Source organism: Littorina saxatilis, linkage group LG1, assembly GCF_037325665.1.
Source record: "Littorina saxatilis isolate snail1 linkage group LG1, US_GU_Lsax_2.0, whole genome shotgun sequence".
Classification (NCBI taxonomy): domain Eukaryota; kingdom Metazoa; phylum Mollusca; class Gastropoda; order Littorinimorpha; family Littorinidae; genus Littorina; species Littorina saxatilis.
The window spans coordinates 4,558,752-4,569,661 of NC_090245.1; the positions used below are offsets into that span (position 1 = coordinate 4,558,752).

At 45.3% G+C, this 10,910-nt stretch overlaps 2 protein-coding genes across 2 annotated transcripts; both read left to right on the top strand.

Annotated features, from left to right (window-relative positions):
* The first annotated feature begins 746 nt into the window (after nt 1-746).
* LOC138975730 (uncharacterized) lies at nt 747-1,748 on the top strand. The gene has a single exon (XM_070348819.1). The coding sequence runs from the start codon at nt 747-749 to the stop codon at nt 1,746-1,748; it is 1,002 nt and encodes a 333-aa protein (XP_070204920.1).
* Nucleotides 1,749-1,812: 64 nt separating this feature from the next.
* On the top strand, nt 1,813-2,919 carry LOC138976626 (uncharacterized). Its single transcript, XM_070349819.1, has 2 exons — nt 1,813-2,565; nt 2,902-2,919. Exons 1-2 carry the CDS (start codon nt 1,813-1,815, stop codon nt 2,917-2,919), a joined length of 771 nt encoding a protein of 256 aa, XP_070205920.1.
* Nucleotides 2,920-10,910: the final 7,991 nt, after the last annotated feature.

The window sequence follows — 10,910 nt, forward strand, 5'->3', positions numbered from 1 at the left end:
GAAGTACGAATCTGGACTTTTACAGAAACCGGCCATGTTGTTACGCCAAACAGTCACATCAAGTGTAAAGTTTGTTGTTGTTTGTTTGCTTAACGCCCAGCCGACCACGAAGGGCCATATCAGGGCGGTGCTGCTTTGACATATAACGTGCGCCACACACAAGACAGAAGTCGCAGCACAGGCTTCATGTCTCACCCAGTCACATTATTCTGACACCGGACCAACCAGTCCTAGCACTAACCCCATAATGCCAGACGCCAGGCGGAGCAGCCACTAGATGCCAATTTTAAAGTCTTAGGTATGACCCGGCCGGGGTTCGAGCCCACGACCTCCCGATCACGGGGCGGACGCCTTACCACTAGGCCACAGTGCCGGTCAAGTGTAAAGTATAGTGATTACATTTTATTTGTTAGAAAGAACCCGGTAGGTATCCATCGGTACGTACGCGCGGTTGCCGATTTCACATCCGGTATTTTGATATTTTACAGGCAATGAACCTGACATTTCGATGCCTTCAATGTGTTGAGCGGTGAAATACAATGAACGTTGTTCCACACAAAATCTGCGGCGGGCACAAGAGAGGCGATTGAGCGTAGAAGAAATGGGGGTGGGGTGAGGGGGGGGTAGATGGGGCGTTGAACATGATCACAAACACGACAATGAAGGTACCTTTAATGTTTTAGTCACGAGGCATCAAGGAGGGCTTAGTGACGCAGACACCGCGTGCTACTCAAATGAAACTAGAAATGTCACGAGGCATCAAGGAGGGCTTAGTGACGCAGACACCGCGTGCTACTCAAATGAAACTAGAAATGTCACGAGGCATCAAGGAGGGCTTAGTGACGCAGACACCGCGTGCTACTCAAATGAAACTAGAAATGTCACGAGGCATCAAGGAGGGCTTAGTGACGCAGACACCGCGTGCTACTCAAATGAAACTAGAAATGTCACGAGGCATCAAGGAGGGCTTAGTGACGCAGACACCGCGTGCTACTCAAATGAAACTAGAAATGTCACGAGGCATCAAGGAGGGCTTAGTGACGCAGACACCGCGTGCTACTCAAATGAAACTAGAAATGTCACGAGGCATCAAGGAGGGCTTAGTGACGCAGACACCGCGTGCTACTCAAATGAAACTAGAAATGTCACGAGGCATCAAGGAGGGCTTAGTGACGCAGACACCGCGTGCTACTCAAATGAAACTAGAAATGTCACGAGGCATCAAGGAGGGCTTAGTGACGCAGACACCGCGTGCTACTCAAATGAAACTAGAAATGTCACGAGGCATCAAGGAGGGCTTAGTGACGCAGACACCGCGTGCTACTCAAATGAAACTAGAAATGTCACGAGGCATCAAGGAGTGCTTAGTGACGCAGACACCGCGTGCTACTCAAATGAAACTAGAAATGTCACGAGGCATCAAGGAGGGCTTAGTGACGCAGACACCGCGTGCTACTCAAATGAAACTAGAAATGTCACGAGGCATCAAGGAGGGCTTAGTGACGCAGACACCGCGTGCTACTCAAATGAAACTAGAAATGTCACGAGGCATCAAGGAGGGCTTAGTGACGCAGACACCGCGTGCTACTCAAATGAAACTAGAAATGTCACGAGGCATCAAGGAGGGCTTAGTGACGCAGACACCGCGTGCTACTCAAATGAAACTAGAAATGTCACGAGGCATCAAGGAGGGCTTAGTGACGCAGACACCGCGTGCTACTCAAATGAAGGTACCTTTAATGTTTTAGTCACGAGGCATCAAGGAGGGCTTAGTGACGCAGACACCGCGTGCTTACTCAAATGAAACTAGAAATGTCACGAGGCATCAAGGAGGGCTTAGTGACGCAGACACCGCGTGCTACTCAAATGAAACTAGAAATGTCACGAGGCATCAAGGAGGGCTTAGTGACGCAGACACCGCGTGCTACTCAAATGAAACTAGAAATGTCACGAGGCATCAAGGAGGGCTTAGTGACGCAGACACCGCGTGCTACTCAAATGAAACTAGAAATGTCACGAGGCATCAAGGAGGGCTTAGTGACGCAGACACCGCGTGCTACTCAAATGAAACTAGAAATGTCACGAGGCATCAAGGAGGGCTTAGTGACGCAGACACCGCGTGCTACTCAAATGAAACTAGAAATGTCACGAGGCATCAAGGAGGGCTTAGTGACGCAGACACCGCGTGCTACTCAAATGAAACTAGAAATGTCACGAGGCATCAAGGAGGGCTTAGTGACGCAGACACCGCGTGCTACTCAAATGAAACTAGAAATGTCACGAGGCATCAAGGAGGGCTTAGTGACGCAGACACCGCGTGCTACTCAAATGAAACTAGAAATGTCACGAGGCATCAAGGAGGGCTTAGTGACGCAGACACCGCGTGCTACTCAAATGAAACTAGAAATGTCACGAGGCATCAAGGAGGGCTTAGTGACGCAGACACCGCGTGCTACTCAAATGAAACTAGAAATGTCACGAGGCATCAAGGAGGGCTTAGTGACGCAGACACCGCGTGCTACTCAAATGAAACTAGAAATGTCACGAGGCATCAAGGAGGGCTTAGTGACGCAGACACCGCGTGCTACTCAAATGAAACTAGAAATGTCTTGGTGCTCAGGTTTTTTTTAACTTCTTTTCTTCAGCCAACCTAAATAGATAACGACAAGGAAGTCCCGATAACAGATCCCCCCCCCCTTCCCTCCCTTTGTTTTAATTCTTCCTCCCGTACCCCGACGCACTCTGTTTCAGTTTCTCTCTTCCAGATATTTCCTCTGTTGAAAAACACTTAAAGATCGCACATTCCCCTGTGCTGTGATTGGTTGCCACTGAGGACGTTGAATCTTATTTGTTTTTCAATCGTTTTGCGGGCCATTTTACCACTGGTGTCGTGTTCTCTAGGCTGTGTACGACCAATGATCTCACCAGAGTGTCTATCGCGTCAAGCGAAAGTTTTGATTTTCATAACTGCCGATGCGATTTGTCAGGTTTGTTATATGTTTGGCATTTGTTCTGTATTCCAGCGTTATTGTCTGTGAAGTGTTAACTGAAAATATGTTCGACGACTTCGACCTGTATATTATCAAATGTTCTTTTGAATATTTGGATTTGAAGAAACGTGACAGGACTTTGGGAAACGAGATTTGAGGCACTTGGAAGTGACGGTTAAAAGTTTACCGCTTGCTCTGTGTGTGCTTGTGTGTGTGCGTGTCCGTGCGTGTTGCTGTGCGTGCGTGCGTGTGTCTGTGTATGTGTCTGTGCGTGTTTGTGTGCGCGCGCGCGCGTGTGTGTGTGTGTGTGTGTGTGTGTGTGTGTGTGTGTGTGTGAGTTCGACAGTGGGCGTGCATGCATGCGTGCTTGGGTGTGTTTGTGGGGATGCGCGCATGCTCGTGCAAAGGAGTATGCCACTGTCTGTTTAGAAGAAGCTGCAGATTACTGTATATATATATCTATTCTTCTCCCCTATCCTATAGGTTTGACAAAGTGTCATTAGATCCTCTCATAGAAGATGTGGCAAACAGCTGCAATCTGTACGTGGGCTCTACTTTGCTCTTCTGACCTTGGCCATTGCAAGCATGGACATCTTACACGTCAACAACGCACAAGTGACCACCATGAAGATGGACATAACGCGGGTGCCTGTTCGTCTTTACCAGCCTTTAACTGGACTCTAGACGGCTGGGAAAGAGGAAAGGATCCCAATTTGTTCCTGTTTTCCAGCACTATAAACAAACGCTTGGCAGGTAATATGACAAGTAGACAATTTCCTTCCACTGGAAAAAACACGTGCTGTTTGCAGTTCCGATGTCTTGGATATTCGAATAACTCAGATCTGGAACTGACCGTGCTGGTACTGATGTACGATGGACAGAGAAGGCCAGTCTGGAGTCTTAGAAACAATCATTCAACAAATATGTCGTGTGAAGCCGAAGTACCACTTCAAAGTGATACAGAATTTCACATCATGTTTCAAACAGCACAACAATTTGGGTTCCACATTGGGTACTTGATGACTGTCCGTGATATCAAGTTTGGCCACACCGATTCATGTGTACTGCGTCCACAACAAGCGGAGCCAGAAACAAAAACACCTTCGCCTACCTCAATCTTCAACACAGCGGAAGCAGCAACAACGAGGTCGACCAAGACTAAACTTACAACACGAACAACTACTTCTGCGGCATCAAGCCATCTTCAAGGAACCCAAACTTCCCTTCCGTCGTCGAAACAAGACACAAACTGTGAATATTTGACGACGCTGGGGCATGCTGAAACTTCTACACTAATGAAAGCAACCACAGACGCATACGGTCACAGCGCCCAAACAGAGAGTTCTAATGTGTTGCCCGTGGTCGTCGGTGCTGTTGTTGCTGGTGTCCTAGTTCTGGGCATGGCAATCCTGGCATGCTTTCTTTGCCGACAGAAACGTCTTCTCGCTTGTAGGAATCAGAGTAAAGACAAGAAGAACAGTGGCATTGTTCGAATGGACATGGCAGGTAACAGGGTCGAGATTTCTGACATTGAACACTTAGACCATTTGAGGGAAACAGAATTAACAGCGTCAGGACAGGTCTCCAATGGTTCTCTTATTTATGAAATACCATCTGCGCAGCCTTCCGAGAACTACTATGATGTCATTCTCAGCGTAGACGAAACACCCTCTCCACATATTCAACCAGGACTGACCTTTCGCAGCGAGCAGAAACTTTATACACAAATCGAAAAGGACTGCAAAGAAGCCATTTCCGTAACTTTTGAAAATCCGTATGAAAACGAGGATAAGATAGTCGAAATCAAATCCGATGCCTCTGTTGACGATTACAGCAGAGTAAACCTTGCTGAGTCTCTTCCAACCAGTTGTGATACTGGTGATTACAGTCATATCGGATCATCGGCCAACGCAAAATGTCTGATCGAACCCAAGCCAGCTTTTGCGCACCAGAGATCGAAAGGAGACGTGCACGTTCAACAGTCTCAGAGCGTCACTGCAGTGTCGGACGAACCAGAAGCGAGTCCATCGAGCACCTTACAAGACACAGGAATATACAGTGAGTTAGAAGACGAACCACTTGCGAGAGACCAAAAAAATGCAACGGACTCTGGTCAACCACGAACAGAAGCTTCACCTGTCAATCCAGAGACACCAGACCCAGACGGAGGAGTGTATCATGTTCTCGAAGACGATGGATATACCAAGTATAGTGGACAAGCAAAGGCGGTTTACCACGGGCCTAACGACGACACATCAGTCAACACCCAAGACACGGGCAATACAGTGTGTTTAGACACGAAAGAAGAGCCACAGTCCCACAAAAAACACGCACAGAAAGCCGGGTCCCCTCAACGGTCCGGGTCAAACGGCGGGACAATATTTCATTCTAAAAACAGATGATCAAAATACCAACGCAAAACCTGGTGGGCCAAGTTACTGTAACGTATTTACAGCACAGGATACGGGCTATGAAAATGCACGTGAAAACGTAGACGAGTACAGATCCTTGGACTTTGACAGGAAAAACCTTGCGGCGGAGGATACCAGTTGCAGCGTGAATGTTTACAGCCATCTTGAGGAAGATGACGATGAGGCTTACAGTGGAATGAACAGAAACAGACGGAGAGCGTTTATCAACAGTGATTATTCCCATACGTAGATGGTTGCAAAGTAAGTACGATGTTTTGCTCAGATTTACTCTTTACCTTTCCCTCTTATGCACCAATTTCCAAACCTCATTGTCGGGGATTTGGAATTCAGTGCTAGCAAAATACGCTCTCTGTCTCTGTGTCTGTCTGTTTGTCTGTCTGTCTCTCTTTCTCTCTCTCTCACTCTCTCTCTGTCTCTCTCTCTCCCTCTCTGTCTCTCTCTCTCTGTTTCTCTCTCTCTCTCTCTCTCTCTCTCTCTCTCTCTCTCTCTCTCTCTCTCTCTCTCTCTCTCTCTCTCTCTCTCTCTCTCTCTCTCTCTCTCTCTCTCTCTCTACACGCGTTTATGATCCTGTCTATGTTTGTTGTAGGATCTTTTACAGATAGTAATATGTTTGCGGTAGCCCAAATACAGGAGAATAGAAGGGAGGAAAGGCAACACCTTATCCTCACATGTTCCTACCGTTAACGTTTCTCCTTTGACCCAGTGTTGTGGCGTCTGTGTAGCAAAACTTTAAAACCTTTTTATCCCACCCATCCATAGACGACCCTGGTCATGCTATCAAAGTACGCCGCTCCTAGTGACGATATATAATTGACTGTTTGTCAGCATGTTCTGCCCAGAAACAATGCTATGCAAAACGAGAAAAAACTTCCTTGTTGTATTAGAATTCCCAACTTGCCGTTTGGAGTTCGGGATGTAATATAAAGAAAAATCCAGTGATTGAGCTTAGTGAAGTTAGTCGCGAAAGGTTAGCCTTGAAGCACACTTCGGCGTTTTGCAGCCTTATGTGTTTGGGGTAAGAATACAGAATACAGAATACAGTAAGCAACGAACAGGTTGGTTGGTTTTTGTTTTCGTTGTTGTTGTGGAGTTGTGTTTTTGTTTTTCTTTTTCTTTTTTTTTGTGTGTTTGGGGGGGGGGGGGGGTAGTTTTTTTTAATTTGTTATTGTTTATGTTTTTATTTCGAACATATTTTGGCCACATCTTGCAGCAAATAGAAATTGATTTTTGTAGTTGTTTTAATGTTGTTTTGTTGTTGTTGTTGTTGTTGTTGTTGTTGTTGTTGTTGTTCTTGTTGTTTTGGGTATTTTTGCATTCTAATGGTCTGCGTCTTTAAATGACATGACTGTCCTGTCGCAATTTGTTGTTTTTGTTGTTGTTGTTTATTTAATTTTATTTAATTATTTATTTTTATTTCCCCCGTATATTATTTTTCCAGCCAAAATGTCCGCCGCACCACCTGGTGACCATGACAGTGAGGTTTCCATCCATTCCTTTGACCTGCCTTCTTGTGTTCGCCTGTCAGCTGGTATATGCTGAAAACTGTGACATCACCGCACCCGGTAACTGTAACTTTTCATATCCCTTCACTTGTCAGTGGACGCATTATGGTTGGGCAATACATCATCAGGCCAATAGAAAGCCTGCTTCCTACGTGGTGTTACGCAGGCCATGGGGCCGTATGCAACGTAGTCTTATTTGTTCTACATAGAGCCAAGAGCACTGTCTGAAATTCCAGCATCATACTTTCATCCAGCCCTTGAATCAAAGCCGCAGCGATTTACGCGTAAAACTGCTCCTGCAGTCAGGCCAGCAACAAGGAATATGGAGAGTGCAGGTGACAAAGTATACAAATTGAAGCTCACGTGCCGATTCAAACGAATTTAGACTTTATGATTGTCATTAAGGCTGAACAACGAGGATGTGCAGTGTACTTGTCTGATATCGAATATGTACGATCACCGTGTGAACTAGTGCCCCCATGGTCATCTGTTCCAGCTGTAATAAACACAGGGACTACCACACCGATTACCGGTTTGACTCGTCCATTGCAAACAACACCAAGAATGACACTGGCCACAACGTCAACTGTAACTGCTGCAAACCTACCGCCTGTTTCACCGCTTGCCACTTCGACTCTTTCGTTGCAAACCTCACCAGAAGTCAAACTGGCCACAGCGTTAACCTCAACTGCACAAAACAAGGAACACAACTCGTCAGTTGTACCGGGCATGAATGGCGGCGGTGACCACTTGTCGGCCTCGGTGAAATCAAGTCAAGAGAAAGTCCCTGTTCAGTTGTTGCTGTAGTTGTACTCATCGCTGGTAGTGCCATCATATGCGTCTGCCGGCGAAGAGGAGAACTGGCCTCAATTGGGTGCGTGTACAAGAAGACAAGAGAAGCGACAGTTCTTGGCAAAGCAGCAAGGGATAATGTGTACGGGCTTCAACCTTCCGGCCTGAGGATCTCACAAGATTTGCAGCGTGGGAGAGGAGCAGAGGAGCCGCCGATGGCTTGCCATACTTACTGTAATGTTGTCAGTGCTTCTGAGCAGGACAGCTCACAGAATCTGCACGTGCATCGAACGAAGGATCGACCGATGGCCAGCAATACTTACTGCAATGTTATCACTGGTTTCAGTCAGTCACCAACGCCGCAAAGTCAGTCTGATACTGTATATTACAATGTCAGAGGACGAGAAGAAACAACGACGCTCACAACCCAGCAGCTTCAAAGCAGAACGATTTCGGACAGCAACCCGTACGAGATCGGTGACGAAACTCCAAACCTTCCTGCGAAAGACGGGGCCTCGACAACTACTAACGAGGGTTTGACGAGTTTTGCCGCTGGTGGAAGAGAGGGGTATGAATCTCTTTCTTTCCCTGATAGCGCTCAGAGCGAAGGACATTACAGTCAACTGAGGCCTTTACCAAAGCTAAGCCGTCCCACACAACCTAGGCAAGTGTACCAACCGAAGAAAGTTGTTGGTGTCCGGTCAGCAAAAGGAAAGGTAGCAGGAAGCGCCCGGTAGCTCAATTCGTAGAGCACTGGACTTGTCATCCTAGGATCGCAGGTTAGAATACGGCGAATTTGCGATTCCTAAACGCCCCACTGAACGACTGACGTCACATGTCGCTTCGGTCTTTTCCGGAGGAACACCGCGTGTACATTATACACACTTCGATCGCGTAGCACTGCCATTGCACATTTTCGCAACGAAAACCGTGCCACTGTTTCATTCATCTTGGTGTGTTAAATCTGAAAGCAATATAAGTGAACAAACAATTGAAAACATATCACGTTACTAAACTGTAGCTCAGTGTTTCAGTGTGACGTGGAAGTGTTCAAATATCTGCTGTATCAGGCAAGCCGATTTGGTTTCACCTGAACGACTGCGAGAGGCGAGCGCAAACCGTTGTGTTGTTCAGAAATGGTGTTCCCTTTGATATTCTAGTGGACATTTAACTTCAAATGCAACCTTTCTTAGCCGTAGAGTTGGTAACAGAAACTTCATGCGCGAGAAACGCCACATACGACGGAGTAACCCTGAAATGCCTTCACATGCCTCCCTCTGTCAGTTGCTGTCGTAGCCTTGTGGTTTGTGCTACAGCTTTTAGATCAGCTTACTCGGGTTCGACACCCTTCCTGGTTACAGTTTTTTTTTATTGTTTGCTTTATTTTTGTCATCTATTTTGTGTCCTTAACTTCACCCTTCAATCTTTTCAACCCTGATGCATTTCAGTACTGAACTGACGCTGTCGTCTGCTACATGTACGCAGGACAGTTTATCGAATCAGTCGACTTCCAAATGCTGCATGATCTAGCTCGAAATCTGTCAGAAAAACTCTTCTGTTTTTAACCGTGGGGAGTTTTAGGATCAAGCATCATTTGGTAATGTGGAGAAGATAAGCTAATGTCACTAAAACGGCGGTTAAGAACAGTCTTCTCAAATCGAAAGAAGGGGCACAGCCTCGCTGTGGCAAAGGCATATTTAAATACGTTCTCTGGAACTGTTAGCGCACTCCAAGAGTGCGCTGACAGATTTAAGCGCATTGCCATTAGCCAATCAATTGTTTCCCATCAGTCATGTGACACCAGTACTTACTGACAATTATTGATATTATTGGCTGGCTGGCTGGCTGGTCGTCTGATTATTCAGTAGATTTATTTTAATTGAGAAGTTGAAATCTCACATGTTTTCGCATTTAATTAAGCCTGACTGAGACAACAATCTGATTTATAAGTTTTATTTCTTAATGTGTTGTAGTCTGGGGGGTTTTCTGAAAAAATGGCAACAATGAAGTGAAATTCAGCATGTGTATTTGCCCCCCGTGTGTATAATATATAATTATGTGTGTGTGCGTGTGTGTGTGTGTGTGTGTTTTAGTGTGCGTGTGTGTGTGTGTGTGTGTGTGTGTGTGTGTGTGTGTGTGTGTGTGTGTGAATTTGAATGTTAGTGTGTGTGTGTGTGTGTGTAATGTTAAGAGTCCTATAGTGGTTGTCGTTGACAGAGGGAAACAATTCATACACTATTTGAGAAAGAATGCGAAACACATTCGCGTACGCAAGCACACACATAAACACACACACACTCAGACACACACACACAACCACACACACGAAATCACACACACACACAGACACACACACACACACACACACACACACACACACACACACACACACACACACACACACACACGCATTTGTATTAGGTTTAAAATGTTGTTTATTTCCTGTGACAACTATTTATAACTAATGTTACACATAAACGCTCAAGCGCAAGAAATGAAACATAAAGCACAATCCAAAGTGAGAAAGAAACTGACATTGTTATAAGAACGATAGCAATTCCGTTCGTTTGATCGAATTTAAAAAGTAAGACAGTGAGAAAAGAAACACACAATACACATTTCGGAATGAAAACTTTTTTTGTCTACGAGACTTAGATCGCAATAAATACAACGTCCGATACTGTCGGTGTGCGAACCTCTGTTGATAAAGGCTAGTTTACACAAGCCACACAAGTTACAAAAAAAGTAAAAGTTCCTATATCGCATTATAAAAGTATAAAACATATGTTATCATGCACAACCACAACTGTGTGAATAACATTAACCATTCGCATTTTTTTCCTCCACAAAGGCAGTTAAGTTCCACTGATGCACATGTTGTTTTTATCAGACAGAATACATATTTTTAACAGTGTCAAAAGCAGACAGAACAAGTATCTTACTGTAACTATAATTGATTTACGATATAAGCATAACAAAGAAGAAAGCAAAGTAAACAATCTGCTAAAATCTAAATGAGAATAAAAAAATAATGTATCGATTGGAGATTGGATTTCCCTTCTTTGAGTCATGTGACGTCAGAGGCCTACAAAACTTAATAACAGTTTTTATACAGTTTTTCCTGATGAAGCTTCCATAAGCGAAAATTCGTGTACCGTCTTGTCTCGTTCTTGTATTGGTGAGTACAGTATTCC